Source organism: Heteronotia binoei, chromosome 4 (genome assembly GCF_032191835.1).
Source record: "Heteronotia binoei isolate CCM8104 ecotype False Entrance Well chromosome 4, APGP_CSIRO_Hbin_v1, whole genome shotgun sequence".
Classification (NCBI taxonomy): domain Eukaryota; kingdom Metazoa; phylum Chordata; class Lepidosauria; order Squamata; family Gekkonidae; genus Heteronotia; species Heteronotia binoei.
The window spans coordinates 67,991,959-68,016,303 of NC_083226.1; the positions used below are offsets into that span (position 1 = coordinate 67,991,959).

General features: G+C 41.7%; 1 protein-coding gene across 2 annotated transcripts in view; it reads left to right on the plus strand.

The window, feature by feature from the left end:
• Positions 1-24,345, plus strand: part of PCSK5 (proprotein convertase subtilisin/kexin type 5) — a 429,617-nt gene that overhangs the window by 153,171 nt on the left and 252,101 nt on the right. For both annotated transcript variants that reach the window (XM_060237482.1, XM_060237481.1), the window contains exons 6-7: positions 1,813-1,901; positions 13,025-13,197. In XM_060237482.1, the coding sequence (XP_060093465.1) occupies positions 1,813-1,901; positions 13,025-13,197 (262 nt within the window). The remainder of the gene's footprint in view (positions 1-1,812; positions 1,902-13,024; positions 13,198-24,345) is intronic.

Here is a 24,345-nt window from a genome sequence, read left to right on the forward strand (position 1 = left end):
AGCCTCTAAGGTCTTCTGATTTCTTATTTGTTTCTTTTAGTGCCAGAGCCCTGGGTAAAGCCATTTCTAAATCTACAATTAGTAGATGGTTGCGAGGCTGCATCATCAAGGCATATAGAGCCAGGGGATTGGACCCTCCATCATGCATCACAGCTCACTCCTTAAGGGGAGCAGCCACTTCGGCAGCTTACAGAGCTTTCCCTTCTATGGAGGTGCTCCGTTCATTCCTTTACAAAGCACTACCATATTGATAAGCTTGCTTCAGCTGAGGCGGCATTCGGTAGGAGGGTGTTGCAGGCTGCTATTTGATCCAAAGGACTGAGTGGGCCCACCCTCGGGAACAGCTGTTATAAGTCCCATAGGTCAGGACTGACCCACTACTGGGACCACTGGAGAATGGAAGATTCTGTTCACTTACCGTGAAGTCTTCCTTCTCGGAGGTCCCAGAGTGGGTCAGTCCTCCCCGCCCGGTTTGGGATTGAATCAGTCTTTGCATCAATACACTGGGAGGCCCGGGAGTTTGGGCATTTGTCTTTCTGCTGAGTTTACTGTGGACCATGTAATTGCACACGGGGAGTTATTGGTTATGGGCATTCTGGTTTGGTTGTACCAAGCTGCTAAGTTCCACCGTTATGAATAAAGGAAGTTGGATGATTCTGTGTATGCTTCCTTGATTTCGGGACTGGGAGGGGACGGCAGATATTACTGTGGTGTTCTTCCCTCGGTTGCAGTTTGTTTTCTAGTTTCTAGTTGGGAGTTGACTGGCTTGAAGACGAACTGAAAGTTAAGGGGAATAGCACCCCCTCCTGGAAGGAACTTGCTTTGCTGCCCTGCCTATGGAGAGGAGGAGCTATGTTCCCATAGGTCAGGATTGACCCACCATGGGACCTCCAAGAAGGAAGACTTCACGGTAAGTGAACAGAATCTTCCTTTTGGAGGGTGAAGGCTATGGCATTGTGCCTCTCTGAGGTCTCACTCCTCCTTAAACCCCGCCCTTTCCAGGCTCCACCCCAGCTGGGGCCACTCCCCTCCCCAAGTCCAGAAAATGCTGGCCTTTCCTGCTAAACCTATCCTTGTACCATTGTCCTGTCTGTAAGGCCCCAAAAGGGCAGTACTTGCTCATTGGAGGTGCCATGTGCGCTCATAGGGTACGGGTAGGTTTCCTCACAAGAGAAATAGAGATTCCCCAGGGCTGTCAGGTCAGGTGAATAGTATTGTGGAGGTTTAAGTCCTTTCTCCCTGCCATGTGTAGTCCTGATCCAAATTGGGCCCATGCATAATGTGGAGGAACACGTTTGCTGACCTGACCTGGAACATACTGAGGAAAAATGGACTGTGTAGTTAGGCCCTGAGTCAACTAAGTTATTTTACAACTTATCTTATTGGTTCTAAAGCTGTTGTACAGATATTACATATATTGAAAGTGCTTTCTGAAATGCATAAGTGCTACAGCTTCTGCCTGCATAAAACAATGCATTTAAATTGTTCAATAACCTTCCTGTTTGGTGTCAATTTAATATGTCCTTGTACTGTGGTCTTCTCTTGCTGTATTTACCTAAAGCTTCCGTCTTGATGAAGTAAAAGCAAAGTCAGTACTATTGACTTCAATGGGACTAAGCGGATAGTTGTGAATAAATTCTAAATATGCAGAATTCTTGCATATGCATCTAAAAATGCATGATGCTAGCTGTGGTTCTCTAGAAACATCTTACAGATTTCATCTGAGAAGAAGAAAAAACCTATTAAATACAGACATTCTGTCTATCTTAATGGACAGTGTTGCTTACTTTAAAATATTTGTTTTGCCTACAGGCATGGAACCCGTTGTGCTGGAGAAGTGGCAGCTACTGCAAACAATTCACATTGTATAGTAGGAATTGCATTTAATGCCAGGATTGGGGGTAAGTTTTAATTATTTCATGTCATTGAAACAATAACATGATTTTTGTTTCTACATAATATTTGAAAATATTCAAAAAATATAATTTTATGATTTTATGGTAGTGTTTTTCCTTGTAAGCTGCCTCAAGTAGAACTCTATTGAGGCAGCATATAAAGTAAATGCTTTTGATAGGGAAATGTCTATGAAATACAGTAACTATATAGAAACGTACTGATGGCATATAATTATGTAGTGATAATCTGTATTATCATTCACCTATTCTAAATGGCTAATACTAATAGTTTTAGTATAGATATAACTTGGAAAACTTGTCGGTTTTAGCCATTGCAGTGATTCACATTAAAACACTATTGCGTATTCTGGTATTAACTTTGGTGCCTTAGTGAGAATGCAGGGGTAGCATCTGTGTTACATTTCCTTTTACAAATTCTGCTGTGCCCTTTTGGTATGGTATTCTAACGGGTGTGAATAGATACTGTTTTTCAGTGGTTGAAATATCAGAAATATGTTTCTTCTCATATGGATCTTAAATGTTTGAGGCTTATTTGAGGCTATTCCATGCTTCTTTGTGGATTCCTTGTTGTTAATATGGATAAACAGGGTAAGAGTCATTTTTAAAGAGAATTTGAGAAGTAAACTGAAGTCAGAAGAATGGCAATAAAATTTAGAATTAAAAAGGTAAAATGTGTTTAAAAAGTGTAAATTATGAAAAATGTTTTTCCTAAGCATTAAGGCTGATATACTATGTTAAATAATGTAGCAGAAGTTTCCTGTTAACAAATACCATTCAATAATATTATAAGGTGTAAACATTAGAGACCTCCTTTAAAACTTCCATAAAGTAGAAAATTTGGCCATGTTGCTACTATCAGAAAAGCACTGTGGTGGGAAAAGTTCAAGCTCATCCCTCAATATCACGTGCATATCAAAGTCTGTTCTTTGGGCTCTATACATGTAGGTTACCATACAAATGCAGGCATCGGAAGGCTGCCATGCCTGAAATGGTGGTATGAACTTGAGTGATTCTGAGCTACACTGCATATTTATTCAGGAGTCTGCAGAAGGCAAGTTTAAAGACTTATAAAGCTTTGAAACCGTATTGCAAAATACAACTGCAAGCAACATTTTTGCAATGACTCAGTTTATAGGTTTAGCTACCCTGATATTTATTCCAAAATTAGATAAGAACATTCAGAAGACACATTTTAATTCTTCTAATTTTCTGTGCCACAAATCTTTATGACCTTCCATGTATCAAAATACCAGCATCTTTTCGTTAAGGTACACAGTGTTATTAAACTTTCTCCATTAAATTAAATATTAGTATATTGAACATGACTAATGATCTTTTTTGTCGCATTGTTAAAGTTTCTCTGTTCCCAAACAATTTTCATTTATAAGAGAACTAATTGTTAGTAAGTCATATTTCTTCACTGTAGTTTCTGTTTATACAACTTAATTCTTTTCATCAGTTGTGTGCAAACACATTTATAGAACCATATTTTGCCTGATAAGTGGGATCTTTATTATATAGAATTATAGTTACAAGATTTAATATATATCAAATGCCTAGAAGTGTCACATATAGAGTGCCTGACTACAGGCTTACAGTCTAAACCAGTTTCAGAATGTAACTGTGTTGATCTGCAGTAGAACAGCTGGATTCAAGTCCAATACTACAACAAAATTCAGGTATAAGCTTTCAAGAGTCAAAACTTCCTTCATTAGATACAAGCAGAATAGCAATATCTCTTATATCCTAGTCAGAAGGTGGGAAGAGTGTTGCAAAGAAAGAAGTCAACAAGCACCTTATACCGGCTACCTACTGATCAGCCAACATATCTGCATACCTCCAGTCACCATCTTCAACACACCAAATGCTTAGAAGTGGGCACAAACTGGCTGATGAACTAAAGTCACAAATTTTGGCTGGTTCTTTGTGAAGTGATGTTCATCAACTGAAGAATCAGTATGAATGCCATGAATTTTAATGCAATTCATGGTGGTTTCTGGCAATTCTTAAAGAGCAATCGCAAATTTAGAACGATGAACTCTTCTAGGGCTGAATAGGGACATAGGATTCTTATTTCATCATAGATGGTAATTTTACACCTCCAAGGATTTCTCCTCTGCTCTAATAAAGCTTATTACAATACTCATGGTACTTCTGCTTTTTGAGTTCCTTTTTTGCAACATCCCTTCTACTTTCTGACTGAGATGTAAGGACTCAGAGATCTTCATTCCAACTTGTATCTGACGACTGGAACTTTGACTCTCAAAAACTTATACCTTGAAAATCTTGTCTGTCTTTTAAAGGTGCTACTGGACTCCAATCTAGCCATTCTGAAATGTACAACATATACATAAGGAGAATGAGTGGAGTGAAAGGAAGAAAACCAGAGCTGAAATGTCAGTGATTTTTAACCCTCTCATGGAAAAAAAATCCCCAACTATGCTACTTTGACTTAGGGGGTCACAGATCCCACATTACAGCAAAAAACCAGTGGAATCCTGATAGCTCTCAGTCATGGCAGCTACTAAGAAAAATCAGGATTTAGGAATAACTTCCTACAGAAATGCAAGACAAAGGAGAGTAAAATTTGGAATTGGGATCAAAAATACCCCTCATTGAAAATGGCAAAACTCCACAAGAACATAAATGGAGTCAAATTGACCTAAGGCTCCTTAGTAAGCTCGAGAGTCATGGAGTAAAAGGACAGGTCCGCTTGTGGATCAAAAACTGGCTAATTAATAGGAAGCAGAGAGTGAGTATAAATGGGCAGTCTTCACAGTGGAGGACGGTAAGCAGTGGAGTGCCGCAGGGCTCAGTACTGGGTCCCATGCTCTTTAACTTGTTCATAAATGATTTGGAGTTGAGAGTAAGCAGTGAAGTAGCCAAGTTTGCAGATGACACTAAATTGTTCAGGGTGTGAGAACCAGAGAGGATTTTGAGGAACTCTGAAGGGATCTGTTGAGGCTGGGTGAGTGGGCGTCAACGTGACAGATGAGGTTCAATGTGGCCAAGTGCAAAGTAATGCACATTGGGGCCAAGAATCCCAGCTACAAATACAAGTTGATGGGGTGTGAACTGGCAGAGACTGACCAAGAGAGAGATCTTGGGGTCATGGTAGATAACTCACTGAAAATGTCAAGACAGTGTGCGATTGCAATAAAAAAGGCAAACACCATGCTGGGAATTATTAGGAAGGGAATTGAAAACAAATCAGCCAGTATCATAATGCCCCTGTATAAATCAATGGTGAGGTCTCATTTGGAATACTGTGTGCAATTCTGGTCACCGCACCTCAAAAAGGATATTATAGCATTGGAAAAAGTGCAGAAAAGGGCAACTAGAATGATTAAAGGGTTGGAACACTTTCCCTATGAAGAAAGGTTAAAACGCTTGAGGCTCTTTAGCTTGGATAAACATCGACTGCGGGGTGACATGATAGAGGTTTACAAGATTATGCATGGGATGGAGAAGGTAGAGAAAGAAGTACTTTTTTCCCCTTTCTCACAATACAAGAACTTGTAGGCATTTGATGAAATTGCTGAGCAGTCGGGTTAGAACGGATAAAAGGAGGTACTTCTTCACCCAAAGGGTGATTAACATGTGGAATTCACTGCCACAGGAGGTGGTGGCGGCTACAAGCATAGCCAGCTTCAAGAGGGGGTTAGATGGAAATATGTCCATCAGTGGCTATTAGCCACAGTGTGTGTGTGTGTGTATATAAATTTTTTGGCCACTGTGTGACACAGAGTGTTGGACTGGATGTGTCATTGGCCTGATCCAACATGGCTTCTCTTATGTTCTTACCATTTTTGAAGCAGATGACTCAGGGAAATCTATAAAACTGTTTATTTTTAAGAAAACAATCATTTTTAATTGTTACAACATTGAAACAACACGATTATAGTGGTATAACAAATATAGACAAAGGGAAGCAATTAGCTCAGAAAGCAGGTGGCCAGTTTAGTGGGTCATCTAGAGTAACATCCTCCTGTAAAGCTGAGATGGTCAAAACAGAGCTTTGGAAACTTTGATGAACAGTTCAGTGCAAAGGTCAGCTCAGGGTGCTGGGGTCATCAGAAGTACTTCCCCCACCCCAGATATGCAAAGTTGAGAAGATTGTTCTGAGGCTTGCAAAATAAGAAGAACAAGGGGAAGCAATTAGCACAGAAAACAGGTGACCAGGCTTCATGGCTCCTTCAAGTCTGAAAAATGTGAGATTCAGAGGCTGCCTTCAAACATGTCCAGGCTTATCCTGCTGGGGAATGGAACAACCCCATTTCCAGAACCTCAGTACAATTCAATTTGAACTTTTCCATGAGGCTTTGGGCATGAGGGATTCTTTGATAACACAAACACAGGGCTTTTACCTGCTCCTACTATATACTCAACAGGTTCAGGTTGCAGAGATTGGTTTCCTTGGGGGCCATTGCAACCCCAAATTCCAAAAGTGGTGTAAAACCTCAAAGCAAAAAAAGTCTATAAATATGTTTTCACTGCTTGCTCCACCTCCCAATAAAATGGAGATAATAGGTGTTGGTCCATTTATTTAAACATGGGAACATTTTTTCAGTATTTGTTGGGGTAGTTAGAAACCCCAGTAATGATTATGCATAGTGCTAACAAGCCAAGTCTATTGGGAGTCAGATGGACCCTATTTACAATTTTGATAAAACTAAAAACAAAAAAGAAAGGCAGTTGGGAGGGAGATAGGGACTTCGGGCAGTGCAGTTCATTGAGGAGAAGGCTCAACAGGAGTTTGGTTCCTGTAGAAAGCTTTAAATTGGTAAACCAATTTGATGACTTCCTGTGTCAACCCTCCCCCCAACACACACACCAATTGCTTGGAAAGGGTAAGTAAAAGAAATAAGCTTCAAAATGTATGAGAGGAAAAACAATTGTCTTTTAAAACAGTGGCTCCCAACCTTTTTAGCATCAGGGACCAGTTTCATGGAATACAATTTTTCCATGTACCAGTGTGTGGGGAGGTGCTGGGGTTTTTGCCACCCAGGCTGCCCCCCCTGCCCCCACCCCATCCCTGCTCCTCATAGGGGTCTTTAAATGGGGGGAGACTGGGGCTGCTTCCGCCGCCTCCCTTGCAGGTGGCCAGTTGACAAAAACGGCCAGTCTGCCTTCCCCTCCCATTTAAAGATTCGACCAATCAGCTGCTCAGGGGGGGTCTATAAATGAGGGGTAGGTGAAGCTTGCAGCAGCACTGCCCCTTCCGTCCACCCAGGTCCAGCCTCTTCAGAGTGAGGCTGCACAACCTCTTTTATCCGCCCAGGTCCTGGATGGGCAAAAAGGGCAGTGGGGCTGCTCTGCCTTGGAGCAAGGCTGCAATGCCTCTTTCATCTGCCCAGATCCCAGGTGAGCAAAAGGGGCAGTGTGGCACCTCTGCCTCATGGCCCGATTGCTAACAAGCCATGGACCAAGACTAGTCCATGGCCCAGGGGTTGGGGACCCCTGTTTTAAAACTTATGCTAGACAAGAAATTCACTTGATTTCAATAGACTAAGACTAGATTAATTCTGGATTGCCTTGTAAGGCTGTGGTCAAGTGTGCAGTTTCCTGGGCTACATTGAACACAATGGAACTTTCCTTCAGGAAGACATGCATAGGATTGTATTGTAACTTGGTTATGAAAACACTTTCCGGTCAAAGGGTAGATTGTAGGCAGCAGGAAGTTGTAACTAGCTGATAATGCTCAGAGGTGTTATAATGCATTATTATCAACAAGCAGCCACTGTCCAAATTAGGTTCTGGGCTAACTGTGCTGTTTGTAAGACCAAGTAGAATGGATTTTATTGTGCTTTCTTTGTATTTCTCCCATGGGATCCAGGGAACCAGGCAATGGAAGCTCTGGCTCTTTTGTTCCTTCCCCAGGAAACCAGGAGGGGAGGAGCCTCAGCCAATTGAAGGAAGAGAGGCTTAGCTCAGTAGTCTGCTGTGGGATTGAGAGAGCCTGGCAAAACAAGCTCTGCCTTCCCCCTTTCCTCCCCAAGAGAGGAGCTCAGCCAATGGAGAAAATAGAGGTTTTGCTCCATAACTCCTGTGTGATTGAGCAGGCCTTGCAAAGCAAGCTGTGATGCAGAAGGAAGCAAGAGAGAGGGAGAAGGAAGCAGATGGCAGCCAGTTGCTCGGGGGCCTGATAGGAGCCATCTGGGAGCCTGATTCAGCCCCCCAGGCCACATGTTTGGCACCCCTGAAAAGGTTTCATAACTGGACCTATATAAGATAGTCATAGCCTACTACCCCTAAATCTCTCAGATTTGGGTTGCAGTGAGTCTAGCTTATATTTTCTGAAAACACTTTGGTAAGAATCTTAGAAATTCTTTTTATCTTTTAAATCTGAGATAGGATAAAGGATAACATATTATTTATAATTTCATTGACATATACTAGTGTTCTTTGTGTCATTGTGATTCTTTAATTATTTTGAGAATAATTAGATTAATTTTAAATAAAGCCGTTAAAAGATAACATTGATTGAATTTTGGCTTGGATACAAGGTTTTTATTTCATATGGAAGAAATAAACTTCTGACCTCTCTTCATTCCGAGGGCTGACTACCTGTAACTGTCAGAGACAAATTATCAGAGTGAATAATAGCCTTAGTACAGCATTATGGCCCATTATTTATTCATGTTTTATTTATAATTTAAATGTATAGACTGTCTTTCCCTAAGTATACAGGGCTCAGCTGGTGAACAGCAGTGTATTTATTTATTTATTTCCATTGATTTATACCCTGCCCCTCCCATGAACAGCTTGGGGTAGCTTAGTGGTTAATTCAGTTTTGTGATTAATGTATTGCTTTGAAATTCAAAGAAACACTTAGTTTTCATGTACCTATTTTAAAAGTAATGGTTTTGTCCACAAGTGGGATAAAACTATATGATAGTGTTACACCCTTCTAAATCCACCGAAGTCACTTAGCCAGTGTATGAAGTATAAATGACTGCTAGTGAGGCCCCATTTCATGTATCTGATTAAGATGGCAGTAGTCCACAAAAATAAAACTGCTGGAATAAAACCTTGTTAGTAAACAAAGTAGCACTGGGCTCCTCTTTATTAGTGCACTTTTGAGTTTCTCTAGCTTCATGAGAAATAATTAATGAAGTGCAGTGAAACTTAAAATGCCCCCCCCCCCACACACACACACAATCCTGGATGCCACAAGGGCAAGAAAGTGACACTAGCTGGGTGGAAATCTTTGCACCTGTGGAAGCTGGTCTGGATCCAAGCAAAATGTTCAATAAGGTATTAACTCAGGTGGGTAGCCTTGTTGGTCAAACTTAAACTTCGCTCTAACTGCTAGAAGCTGGATTAAATAATAGAATATAGTGAATATTTGTATTTTTCCATTCAAATGGCTTTGCCTGGTTCTTTTGTTAATATAACTGCAATCTTAATCAATGAAACAATGTTAATGAAAGTTAAGTGTTTTGAACATGAAATAAAAAGTTGTTTCATATTTACCAAAACTATCAATATGATAAGGAAGACAAAAACATATTGTAAATGCCCATAGCTTAGTGGCAGGGAATATGCTTTGCTGACATAAAGATCTATTCTATTACTGGAATCTTCACTGAAGTCCCTAATGAAGAAGTGCTTGAAGTCTTTGCCTGAGATCTTAGAGAATTGTTGCCTGCCAGAGTAGACAGTAAACACTAAAGGCTAATGATTTGGTTTAGTATAGGCAGCTGTACAACAACTAATTAATTTTTTCTGATATTTCATGGCATTGCAGTCTTGAAGATTTCACTTCTTAGGATAAAATATAAAGAACTGTGACCTGATTTAAAGTAAACTTCACAGTGAGATGACTATTTGTGCAAGTATTATCTCACAAAGTATGGGCAGCTTTTATGTGAACTTCACAGTATGATCATCATGCAGTTTCAATTCAATTAGAAAAAGGAGAGGAAAATCAGAGCTGTATTAACAAAACAGCCAAGCTCTGTTTTAATTGGAACTTTAAGAACTGGATAAACACTCAAGCTAATTCATACCAAAGGCAGGAGCAAAGCTGCTCAGTTTTATAATTAAAAGATGCTAATTTGGCTTTAAAATAGAAGTGTACTTATTAAATGAGGAAATAGTTTGGCTGTGTTCACTGCAGGAATGTCAAGACATGTATAGCATGTGATGCTGCTGTGTCTTGACTCTTGTTGAATCATACAACCTGCATTGTAGATTATATAGGAGAAGTGGACTGAGATGCAAATGTTGACCTGGTACCAATTGAGAAATGAAGCTCTATATTAGTTAAGCTGTGCAATTAACAGAGGCGAACACGTATTTTGACTAGTTCCAGGTAGAGCACACAATCAGCATTTAAGATTTTCTTTTTCAAAGAGAAATGCTTAACAACTTCTGAAATAAAAGAAACAAGATCTATATACTATTAGCTACGTGTAGCCACAATCTACAAATAACTAAATCTGCAAATCAGGGCCACATAGAGGATAAAGAGATTTTTATGCACACTTGGGGGTTCCCAGGTGTGCAGAAAAATATCGAATGTTTAAGAAAATACATGGGTGGGGATTTAAATCCACCAAAAAGTAAAAGGACTGTTCTCTGAACTTGGGCAGAGAATACTCTTTCCTTGCCTATTTGATGGAGCCTCAGGGCCATGGCGGACCATATGGCAGCAGATGCCAGGAACTGCTCTGGGTTTTCCCATAGTGGTGTGGTGCCATGAAATGCTGTGGTGGCAGCAGATGCCAAGAGTCATTTGGGGCCCTGCTACGGCAGCAGCAGATGCCAGAAGCTGTCTGGACCTTACCATGGCAACAGCCACAGGGAGCTGGTCCAGGCTCAGCAGTAACAGGCACTGGGAGTAGCTCTGAGCTCAAAGTGACTCCCTGACGCTGCCACCACAGAATTTCAAGGTGGGTGGGCTGGACTCATGAAAGGAGGGGGAAATCAGATTCACTGGACCTGACATTCTGTTTAAGCTCAACACGAAACCTGTGGGCTGTCTAAAGCACAATTAATATTACAATTGCTGAACAGAATCTTCCTGAAAACTGTGGTATTTGGCTTCCATACAACATTCAGCACCAAAATTCTGACATGCCATCACATCTCCACCACCACCACTTCTATTTTGCTATAGAGAAATCCAAATTCTATGCGTGTGATGCTTTAACTGGCAGGGCATGAGCATAAAACTGACAAGCTGATAATTTTAAAGCTGTTTTCCAGAGGTTACCACATGGTCAATAGTTGTGTGAATCAGGAGTGTTATTCTTTGGCATAGGCATCACAGCAAGAAGAGAAAGTTCAATCCCAACCATGAGTAATGTTTCAATGGACAAAATCAAATAAAATTCAACTAATATTGAACAGTGTTGCTCTTATGTTTGTGATGAATATGCAGTAGGCTTCCCAACCCTCCTGCCCTGGCGGGGGACCCCAAGAGCCCATCTCGGAGGAGCAGCCAAGAGGCAGCAGCAGCGCAGGGGAGGGCGAGGCAGGCCAGGAGCATGGCGAGCCGCGAATCCGGGCCCTTCTAGGACCCGGACTCGTGGCTCGCCACACCCCCGGACTGCCTCCACCCCCCCTCCGATTCCACCCCAGAGGCGGAGCGGGCGAGGCCTCCGTGCCGCTGCCGCCTCTTCTCCGCTCGCCATGGCTGCTCCTCCGAGATGGGCTCAGACTGAGCCCATCTCGGAGGAGCAGCCACGGCGAGCGGAGAAGAGGCGGCAGCGGCCTTGCCCGCTCCGAGACGGGGCGGCTCGCCGTTTCCCCCCCTCCCCCTAGCTCCACCCCAGTGTCTCCTGGCTCCACCCCCAAAGTCTCCTGGCTCCACCCCCAAAGTCCCCAGATATTTCTGGGGTTGGACTTGGGAACCCTAATATGCAGTATCTCAGAGTGCTAGAATGCAACTTTGAAAAGAAGTTAAAGGGTAGGAAGAAATTCATAGTAGCATAACCTACAGAAGTTGAGTTTATAGAAGTATTTAAAACCCAGTTAGTTTGCTTGAAAGCCTGTTGTAACTTTTGAAGTCCAAGCAACAACTTACTTTAGAACTAAAATTCATTGTTTTGGTGCTTGTACTATCTCACATGGGTTCTGCATGGGTTCAGGTCTCTTACCACAGAAAGGGTTTTTTTTTTTAAGCTCTAAAGAAGCAGAGGGTTCTTTTTTCCCTCTCCCATGCTGCTTCCCCACCTTTTTGTGGCATGAAAAGTAGGAAGGAGCTTCCTTCCCTCATGTTTTCCTTTCTGCCACATCTGAGAGAGGTCCTCCTGCTCAAAGCTCCTTCTTTGAGGAAACTTCAAAAGACTGTATACTTTTCTGAAAACAGGAGGCATTTCTATGTTAAGCCCAATTCTCCACCAGGAAAAATTAAGAATAATATTAAAGATCAGACAGTGGCAAAATATGGCACAAAAAGTTCTATTTTAAAAAACCTATATCTTGTGAGGCAAAAATTCTTCACTCTGATGACCATAATCTCTACTCTGCCTGAGTGAGGAACATAATGTCTCCAGGATCCCCATCTGTAGAAAGTTTACTCCAAAGGAAAAACACAGAAGGTGGGAAAGCAGGGTGTAGGGATAGGAGGGCCTTCTTCTTTAGAGCTTCAGAAGAACCTCTCCACAGGAGGCCTGCGCATACACAGAACCCATGTATATGATGGCCAGTCAGTGAATAATAGTTACAGTTAAGTCAAGTAGGGTTGCCAACCTCCAGGTGGGCCCTGGAGATCTCCCATTTTTACAACTGATCTCTAGCTGGCAGAGATCAGCTCCCCTGGAGAAAATGGCTGCTTTGAAGGGTGGACTCTATGGCACTGTACCATGTTGAGTCCTATCCTCTGTCCTCTCCTGGACGCACCCACAGAATCTCCAGGTATTTTCCAACTTAGACCTGGCAACCCTGGAAGTGTGAACATGTTTTCATAAAGCTCAATATTAGTTGAATTTGATTTGATTTTGTCCGTTGAAACATTACTCATGGTTGGGATTAATTCAGTGGCCCTTTTTTCTTTGATTTTTTATAAGATGTTTAAACTGTTTCATGTTCAAGAAGAGGAAAGTAATTCACACTAAAATCTGCATAATCCTTAATACTTTGTTTTTTTTCTTTTCAAGGAGTACGGATGCTAGATGGTGATGTTACAGACATGGTGGAAGCAAAATCACTAAGCCTCAATCCCCAACACATACACATTTACAGTGCTAGCTGGGGGCCTGATGATGATGGGAAGACAGTTGATGGACCTGCTCCTTTAACACGTCAGGCTTTTGAGAATGGTGTCAGAATGGTATGTTTACATGCATCAATATTCTTTTTATGGATTAGTTACATGAGAACGGTAGATATAATGGTATATAATGAGAGTATGATGCATGTAGGGATTGATAGAAGTTACTGGTTTTCCTCTAAAATGACTAATTTTCCTAATTATGGTAACTGGTTATTGAACTAATTGTGGTAACATAAAGACACCATTTTGGAAACTGAATCAAATCACTTACATACAGGCAGGGCCAGCTCGCCCACCAGGCAAACTAGGCAGTTGCTTAGGGCGCCGGGAGGGTGGGAGTGCCAAACTGGGCTCCCCCGCCTCCCAGTGCCCCAAGCAGGCACCAAGTGTCTCCACCACCCACATGCCCACTGCCACCACCCGCTCCTCCTTCCCTTCGCTTTGCCTTCCTGTCCCCTCCTTTTGCTTTTCCCCACGCCCACAATGTGCCTGCCTCCTCCCCCACCAGCATGCACACCCACTGCCACCACCCATCCTCCTTTCACTTCCCTTTGCCTACCCCCCGAAGCCTGGGCACTGCCAGCTGCGGAGTGCCTGCTTCTTCCTCCACCTGTGCACCCACCCCCTGACGGAGCCCGCCCGCCACTGTCTGCCCCCTTATTCCCTTCCCATCTGTTCCTTTGCCTCCCCCCCTGCCCAGGTGTGATCACAGCCCGCTGCACCTGGGCCCTGCCGCCGCGGCGCACTGTGATCATGCGGGGGGAGCGACAGGACAGGAAGGGAAGGAGGGGATGGGCGAGCATCACACCTTGGCACAGCGCCTTGGGGGTTGCAGCATTGCAGGGGGGGCGGCAGGGGTCACCTGCCTGGGGCACCATATGCTGTTGAGCCAGCGCTGCATACAGGTTCTTTGTTGTGGCTTGGATACAGGTTCTTTGTTGCAGCTTGAATGTGACTTAGGAAGTGTTATTTCATCGCTCCCCACAACATCATGGTGTTTTCATGCACTTTCTGAGGTTTCTCTGGTTTTTCTGCAATCTCCCCATAATCCACTTTGTTGCAGTGCTTTGGGAAAGACTGCAGCAAAGCCAGTTTGGCAGCTATGTGGATAGGTAAGACTGGATCTTTTCAGTCCCACCCACAGTAGTACCACTTTTCCTTTTGGAGACCCCTGTAAAGGCCTTTTCTTTGTCTAACACAAGCCCATGTTTGTAAAACAAACAGCAATTGAATATTGTAATATAACAACCCATCTCTCTGAATTTCCTTTCATTTTTAAAAAGTAGGTTTCTATGCAGATCTCCACAAATAAAGAGATTAGAGGCTTTTAAAAATGAATGTCAGGAATTCAAAGAACCTGGTGGACAACATGTTATAATGTCATAAATATATTTATTTATGTTTAAAGCTTAAAATTCTGCTAGTTGCCCAGGGAGTGGAATAGCCACTTATTGGAGGTGGGGGTGGGGAGAAAATATGAAAAAAAAATCTGCTATGTGGAAGCCCCATTGCTGCTGAGCTCTATTGGCAACCATTTCAGCAGTGGGGAAACTGCCTATCCCTGTATGGAAAACCTCTTAAATATCAGTTTACTCCAGGCCATGACACGTGAGAGTTTATCACTCCAAGGACTCTGAGCTTGCCCAGGGGTCTTGGAATATGTAATTTCCATGTGTCCAGAAACTCAAAACAGTTTTATTTTGTGTTGTGATTTATTCAGTGCCATATGCTGTAGTGCACATCAGTAAATATAAGGGGAAAAGATAAAAGCTGCATGTGTACAATGGCCTGTGTAAATTCTTTTAAAAAGAGAATGATAGTTTAATAGTACTTCAGTTTTAGTGTAGAAATAAGATCACATGATTTGGAACCCCAGAATCTAGGCAGAAATTCTAATGGGGAGATTTTTATTATATCTCTAGTTCTTCATATATCTGTTTTGCTTCAAGGCCCAGCGTATTTTTGATACATGGAAACTACATTTCCCTTGATGCTGAATATTGGTTATGCCCACACATCCAGACTCTTAAACAAACTGTGTCCTCAACTGGCTCATGGGACAGAATCTTCTCACTGTTGTTCAGGTCAGACACTTGGGAGTAACTAGGCCCTGATGTACACTGAGTAGTTATATCACTGAGATGCATGAAGGGTTAGATAAAAGGTCCAGATCCTTTTTTGAATTTATTTCAGGCCTCACATGAAGCCTGTAATTTAAGATACCCCATTTCCAAAACTGGGTAATCACAGATTTCTGTTTCATCTGGACTTTACATTAACAAACAACTTTTTGCAAGGAGGAATAGGAAAGCATTTTCAAAGAGCCAAAATAATCCATTTTCAGCAGCACATTTAATTTTTAAAATACAGGATTTTTCATTAACAACAAACCTAGTCACCATTAGTAGTTAGAAGTTTCCTCTCAGGTGTCCATGTAGTAGCCTAGTGTATAGCACATTCACTAGCAGCATGCATCCCATTATTTGTAGATTTTAAAAATAAATAAATAAATGACTAAGCTTAGTTCATCATTTACCAGATTTTTAGCAATCACTGAAACGTCTGTACTTTTGACACCAGAAACAAAGCTGTGTGCAAAAAGCCTTATCCCTATATACCTAAACTGGAAATATACATAATCCAAAACAGATTTAGTTGGGCATACAGTGTGGTGAAGTAGGCATAGCATTCAGTTATAAATTAAGATATGGACTCAGCAGATTTTTTTTTTGCCACTGTGTGACACAGAGTGTTGGACTTGATGGGCCGTTGGCCTGATCCGACATGGCTTCTCTTATGTTCTTATGTTCTGTACTCTATGTGGACGTTCTTTTTAATTTAGTGAGTCTTTTATCCTTCGGCTAATAGGCTTCCCAATTCCCAGGTCTTAGCGGGGGATCCCCCAGTTTTACAGGCTTTCCCCTGCCCCCAGCCAGCTGTACTCTATATGGACATTCTTTTTAATTTAGTGAGTCTTTTATCCTTCTGCTAATAGGCTTCCCAATTCCCAGGTCTTAGCGGGGGATCCCCCAGTTTTACAGGCTTTCCCCAGCCAGCCCCCAACCAACTGGCCCCTCCCACACAGCCACCACGTACCTGTAAATCTCCAGCAGGTTTAGAAACCTGCAAAACAGGTCTGTTTTTAAAATGTGTGTGCCTTTAAAGTTAAGCAGGAAGTACTTCATGGGGAAGGGTCAGCTGCAGACCTCGTCAGAGCACAACCCCTCAGTTTGTTTTGCTTTCGTTTCAGAGCAAGTAAGTGTGTATGTAAAAGAGAGCAGCGTAGCCCCTGTACTTTTCAGACCTCGTTGTGGAGGCACCAGAGACAGTTAAATGTGCGTGTGTGTGTGTGAGAGAGAGAGAGAGAGAGAGAGAAAGTACGCACAGAGCCAGTAAGAGGGTGTGCGTCTCTGTGCTTGTTTGGCATTGTTTTCAGAGTCTTTGTATAGGAACTTGTTTATGTAGGGTTGCCAATCCCCAGGTGGGGGCAGGGGATCCCCCAGTTTGAAGGCCCCCCACCCACTTCAGGATCATCAGAAAACGGGGGGAGGGGAGGGAAATGGTTACTGGGAACTCTATTATTCCCTATGGAGAATTGATCTGTGGTTATCTGGGGCTCTGGGAGAACTGTTTTTGAGGAAGAGGCACCAAATTTGTAGCATAGCATCCAGTGCCTCTCTTCAAAATATCTCCCAAGTTTCAAAAAGATTGGACTAGGGGTTCCAATTTTATGAGCCCCAAAAGAAGGTGCCCCTATCCTTCATTATTTCCTATGGAAGGAGGGCATTTAAAAAGATGTGCAATCCCTTTAAATGTGATGGCCAGAACTCCCTTGGAGTTCAATTATGCTTGTCACTCCCTTGCTCCTGGCTTTTCCCCCATTGTCTCCTGTCTCCACCCCCAAAGTCCCCAAATATTTCTTGAGTTGGACTTGGCAACCCTGTCTGCTAACATTTCCCTTGTCTTGAAAATGGTCTGTAAAAAAGGTGTGTTGTAAACTCTAATTAGCTGTTTGCATTTGCAGAAGTTCAGTTTCCTTATTAAGAGGAAAAATCCAACTAACGATTTTAGTATTGATTTTAAGAGCTGTACAAGACCATCTCTCAACCAGGCTTGCCAGCCTCAGTTCTAAACTAGGCTTGCCAGCCAGAGCTGGCAACATTCCAAAACATGCTTGGAGGCAGAGACAGTTGCTCTGACACATGATATCACTTCCAGATGAAAACTGGAAGTGACATCATCATATTGGTTAAGCCATCACCCTGCTATGATGACATCACTTCTGCTTTTGTGCTGGAAATGATTGCATACTTTGACAGGATCCCCAGATTTTTCCTTACCAGCCAGGGCCATCTTAACAGCATTATGGGCCCTGGGCAAAGCAGTGTACTGGGCCCCTACAACAACTACTAACAGGAATAAAATGTAAATGGCTGATAAATGGTCGACCTATACAAAGGATCCTTGTATAGGTCTACAAGACTACATTCAACAGTTTCTCAACTTGCACAAATAAAAAGCTTATTCATTCATATATTCACAAACTATCAATACCTGGTTATTAGTACTGCATCATACACAGATTAGTATGGGGCCCCTATGCTTGTGGGGCCCACGGGCAAGTGCCCATCAGGCCCATGCATTAAGACAGCCCTGTTACCAGCCTCTGAAGCAGTGGCAATGTGTGGGGGCCAATGCTAGGAAGCCACACTATTTTAAACAGATTTCTACAACTAACTAGTAGAATACTAGTGGTATACTCACCTGTATATGTAACTTGTCACTATAATCAGCCACTGTACCAAAAGACTAAAAAGTAGCAATCGTTACACTGATTTTTTAAAAAAGAGATCTAGAAGAGAGCCAGGAAATTACAGGCCAGTTAGCCTATTGCCTGTCTCAGGCAATTTAGTAGAAACTGTGTTTAAAAATAGAATTGTTAGGCACACATAGGAACAAATCCTGCTGAGGAAAAATCAGCATGGCTTCTGCAAAGGAAAATTCTGCTTCAGCAGTGCTTTGGAGTTCTTTGGGAAACTGGCAAAACATGTGGATTACAGTGACTCAGTGGACATTGTATACTTTGATGTTCAGTAGGTTTTTGACAAGGTGCCTCACCAAAAACTTCTGAGCTCTGAGATGTACGTTTTGAGATTCAGTGACCAGCACTCAAGACCAGCTATGCGTGCGTTCTCAAAAGAAGAGACAGCCTGGTGGATGGTGTGCCTCCATGCTTTGCGATCTGAGGCTAGGTCAGACCACTGGTGATGGTTGATGTGACAGGTGCCAAGGGATTTCTTCAAGGAGTCCTTGTACCTCTTCTTTGGTGCCCCTCTATTTCGATGGCCGGTGGAGAGTTCGCCATACAGGGCAATCTTGGGAAGGCGGTGGTTTTCCATCCTAGAAATATGCCCTGCCCAGCGCAGCTGCGTCTTCAACAGTAGTGCCTCAATGCTGGTAACCTCCACCCGCTTGAGAACTTCAGTGTTGGTCACAAAGTCACTCCAGTGGATGTTGAGGTCTTGAGGACAAAAGGAGATTGAGGAAGAATCGCACTGCTGCGGCGCCGGCCCTAGATCAGACTTTTCCCTGCGGCCACTGTGGCCGGACCTGCCTGTCCCGCATTGGTCTTGTCAGCCACCAGCGAGCCTGCAGCAGACGTGGACTATTGCACCCTTCTTAAATCTTCGTTCGCGAAGCCAAGCCGAGAGAGAGACCAGCACTGCACACAGTAATCCAAATAAGGCTGCCCCATAAATATGTACAAGGGTATTACAATATTGGCTATTGTATCAAGCCCGTAGCTACAGTGGGGCACTGGAGGGGTCAGGCCCATCCGTCCAACCTTCCAGCTGTATGGCCCCCAATCTGTGCCCTTTGCTCACTGCCACTCTGAACAAGTAGTAGCATTGCTGCTTGTCTTTTCACTTTTTCCCTCTCCCCTTCCCTAACACTGCATGCAGAGCAAAGGGTGGGGGGAGAATCAAGCGGTCTCTGTCTCTCTAAGAGAAGGGCATATAAGAAAGGGTTAGGGAAATCGGAGTTGCTGTGACTGTCCAGGCAAAGGGGCATTGGCTTGTAGAACTCAAGGCAACTTACAGTGCCAAGAGCCCTGGGCCACCAAACCAGATGGTCTCCTGGCCCCCGAAACAACAAATTCTGCTGTAGGCCCCACCAAACATCAAATCCTGGCTACGGCCTGGCATTGTATTTTCAATACCTTTCCTAATAACGCCCAGCATAAAGTGTGCCCTTTTCACTGCTGTAGCACACTGGGTCGACCCTTTCATTGAACTATCCACTATGCCTAAGTTTGTTTTCTTTTTAGTCTCAGCAAGTTCAGACCGCATTAGACTTTTCTTGAAGTTGGGATTTTTTTTTAAATTCCAGTATAGATCACCTTACACTTAACTACACTGAACTTCATAGGCCATATTGTTGCCCAGTCACCCAGTTTGTGGAGATGCTCTTGGAGCTCTTCACAGTCATCCTTGGTTTTCACCATCCTGAATAATTTTGTGTCATCGGCAAACTTGGCCACTACATTTTCACCCTTGGTTCCAGATCATATATGAAAAAATTAACTGTACTGGTCCCAATAATGATCCTCGTGTGACCTTACTCCTTAATTCCCTTCATTGTGAGAACTGTCCATTTATTCCTACTTTTTGCTTCTTGTCATTTAACTAGTTTTTAATCCATAAATGAACCCATCCTCTTATACCATGACTGCTAAATTTACTCAGGAGGCTTTGTTATTCTATGTGCCTAATAACGGTTTCAACTAATTTGCCTGGAACAGACATTGGTCTGTAATTTCTGGCTCCCCTCTGGACCTCCTTTAAAAAAAATCAGTTGAACGTTTGTTATTCTGTAGTCTTTTGGTACAGTGACTGGATTTAGTAGATCAACAATCTCACATCTGAGTTCCCTAAGAAATCTAGGATGTGAGCCATCAGGACCTGGAGCCTTACTGACTTTTAATTAACCCAATAGGTCTAGAACTTCATCTCTCATCTCCTCAGTTTGACTTAGTTCTTCAGACTCTGTTCTTGAAAATCCTCCTTTTCTTAAGCAATCCTTTTATTCTTTGTCATTGAAAATGTTCTGTTTGCTTATGCTATTCAGCAGTGTTGATCCTGTGAACATAGGGGAAGGTATTGGTGAAGTTCTTACATTGTGCAGGGGGCTGGACTAGATGACCTGTGGGGGACCCTTCCAACTTTATGATTCTGTGATTCTATATTATTCTGTTGGATTGACAGATATTACCACAAATCCAGAATGTTCTGAAACCCATAATATGGGCTATAAAATTAAAGCTACTTCTGATATCTAAAAGCTGTATAATTTTGCAAAAGTCAGTTTACCAGTTCTGATTATTTACCACCAACTGCATGCTTTGCAGTGCCAGATCAGTATCCCCAGGAGGTACTACACAACTTTGGCATGGCATATCATCATTCTTAATGTAATGCAGCATGGGAGGATAAGCTTTGAAACTTAAATCAGACACTTTGGCTTTTTGCCTAGGTTGGCACAGTGGCCTTCTTGTTGTTTCCACTACACCATTTTCTTCAGTGAACTGGATAAGGGCCAAAAAGTTTGATGGACATTAATGATCAGATGTTGTGCTGCTGAGCCTCTTGTGAGACTCTGCTTGGTGCCTCCCCTCTCATCATCACTGCCCCTTTTCATCTCTCTCACTTCATCAAGTTTGGCTTTGGAGTGTGTGTTCAAAGTGTTGATAGAACAGAAGGTTCACTTACCATCACAAAACAACTGTCAGTCTTCAGAAAGTGAATAAAGAATTTTGGATTATTTTTTTAAAAGAGCTTTTAAAAATCCAAAAAGCATTCCAAAACTACTATAGCAATAAAAGATAGCTATTTATAAATCCTAAACATTATGTTCCGTGGGAACTTCCCTACTAATAGCTTGATCCTACATATGTTTAGGTCCCTGACTTCAGTGGCTCTTATTCCTAATAAGTGCAAAAAGGATTAGTGTCCAAGTGTGCTTTAGAACAAGGTACCAGACTATAATTCTTAATAAATTTAAAGCAAACTTGGATGCTATTTATTTCATTAGGACTAGCACATAACTTTGAACAGGAATGAAGCATTTTATATTTCTTTTATTTCCTGATAAATGTTCTGCTACTGACATAGTGTGTTGTTTTAAAAAGGAATTGTATCACCTGCCTTCTGTGGAATGCATTCCCTTTCTTCATTTGAACTGAGGCATGGCATAGAACTCACAAAAATGTGTATTTCTCCAGTGTCTTTCATTGTGTTACTATTAAGATTTGAATAACAAAGAATCATTACTTACTAAAGGATTTCAAAAGGTTTTTTTTTCAGATTTACTATATAAACTGCAATTGTTACATCCATATATTTTGCCTTAAACTGTTAACATTCTTTGAAACTGATTTGTCATGCTTGTTTATGACCCATTCCAACTTCTGTACCTTCTTCCTGTTTCAAAACCACTGCATGATATCACAAGAGGCAGCTTTTTAATAACTCTCATTGTTGATATTGTCACTGACTTAAAAAAGAGCTGGGGAGAAAGAAATTTAAAAAAGGAAATTATAACTTACTGTCTTAAGCATTTATTTGGCAGATGAAGATAATGTGAAACATTACATAGTAGGAAAACTTGAATATGAGCACAAAAAGATCAAGAAATGATATTTTCACATGTCTATTTCTCTTTTCATGAACACACACGTATTAGAGCATGCATAGCTTGGACATATTTTAACTGAATGCAGTAAAGTCATGAATGCAGGAAAGGTAATATAAGGTTGACCCTGATTGTACAGTCATTATAGCTCAGTCCAAGTATAAATCTTTTATATTCATTTATACTGGAAGTTTACAATTTTATGTATGTTACAACCTCATTGTGTAACCTTAGCAAGTCACTTTCCTTCAGCCTTACTTGCTAGATGTCTTTGTGGGAATAATTTGACAGAAAATTAGAGTGATGCAGAACTCTCATGTGGTAATGTATTTTTCTAGTTGGACGATTGGTCCAAATGTACATGTAGGTCAGTGCAACATAAGTGGATAAAAGGCACTTCTATAGCATTACTGATGTATTATAAAACTTTAATCACTGTTGGATTCTCTGTTCTGTAATAAGACAGAATCTCTAAGGAAAGCTATGCAGCGCTATCAGTACTCACACCTCTCTGTGGAATCACTAACATATAATTAGATTTGTCTTTGTGAAAAACTAGAAGTGTAGTACAAAAAGTGTAAATAAATAAGAAGGGTTTCCCACCCCCGAGGCTTTCTTATAGAAAGGAATTCAGAAGGAGCTGGGGGAAAGTGGACATGGAAAGGGACTGAGTGGGTGAACTTTGAGTTCCATTGCTACCAGAGGTACCATGTAGTTTAGTAAAAGTTAAATTAATATGCAAACATAGTGTTTCCCCTTTCTTTTAGCCATGATTCAAATTATACAAATACACAACATTCCCATTTCCTTAACTGTGTTTGTTTCTTGAAGATGCTTTCTTGTCCATTTTCAGAAGTTATGGTTACATTGGCACCAAGATTTGCTTTTAACCTAGATTTGGAACCAAAGTTTAAGCCTGATTAGTATTAAACATAGTTTATGGTATTGCAAACAAAAGCTTTAACTATGGTCAATGATAGCAGGATGAATTGTATGCAAGCCAGAGGGGCTGGCGGAAGGAATAGATAATCCCACCACTTTATTTTGATAGGAATATTAATATGTATAGGCTCCAAATGTTGTATTGGTAAGGCAGATAAATCTGTTTATTTCTCAAGTCTGTATCAGCATTCCAGTGATATGAGTTTTCAAAGAAAATTTGAGTTGGAAAATTTTTCAGTTCAAAATTAAATAATTTAAATAATCATAGCAATATTTAAATAATGTTAGTCAGATACACCATATATAAACCTGGACCATATAGAAGCACTGGGGTTTATCTGTGCTTTATATCCCACAACTAGCCCATCTAACATAATTATTTTGCAGCACAGCTGCCCCAACTACTACTATAAACTGTTTATATTTACATGCTTGGGATGAAAAATGCCCCATGTCAAAATACAGCACTGGAAACTTTTCTGGAAAATCCCCACACTGGTTTACATAAAAACATAAAAGCCCTGCCAAATGAGATAAGTAGTCTACCTGGTCCCACATATTTTTTCAAGCGGCAGCCAACCAGTTACTTTGGAGATAAAACAAGCAGGGCATAGAAGCCCGGGCCTTCTCCTGATATTGCCTTCTAGCACTGCTAGTAGCTACTGATGGACCTACCCTCCATGAATCTGTATGACCCTCTTTCAAAAAGCACTGTATGCTTGTGAGCATCACTATGTCCACTGTGACTGAATTCCACAGTTAATTAGTCAGTGTGTAAACAGTGTCAGTGTGTCAAGTTTTGGCTTTTCTGACACTGTTGATCATCAAGTTAATTGGATGTCTGTAAATTCTAGTATTTTGGGTAGAGGGAGGAAAATCTCCCCATGTGTAAGTCTATATGTTGTATCCCCCCAAGTTGTCTCTTTTCTAAACTGAAAAGTACCAGTTTCTTCAACCATAGGAAAGGTGTTTCAAACTGTTGATCATCTTACCTTCTTCTATACTTTTTCCAGCTCTGCAGTATCCTTCTGGGGATATGGCAACCAGAACTACACACAGTATTCTAAATTAATCTGCATTATATATCTGTATGGATATTTTATTTTCAGTGCCTTTCCTAAGGCACTACACAGAGTTTAGCCTTGATCTGGATGGCCCAGATTAACCCAGTCTTATCAGATCTCAGAAGCCAAGGAGGTTCAGCTCCAGTTAGTATTTGAATGGGAGACTACCAAGGAAGCTCAGGGTTGATAGACAGCATCAGGCAATAACAAGCCACCTCTGGATGTTTCCTGCCCTGAAAGCTATATGGATCATCAGGCCTCAGATTCAGTGGGAGCTCACTGGAGCACAGCTCCTGCACCTTTCTGAGAGTCCCACCTCCTCCTTCTGAGAGTTCCACCTCCTTGTCCATTGAATAGTATGTAGAGCTGCATAACAATCCCTCGATGAACTCCACCACCTATTTTTCTACAAAACGATCCCTGTGGATCATCATAAATTGTCTGTGACTTAATGGCACTATGTATCACCATACAGAATGTGACAATCACTTTCTGTCAGCCTAACCCA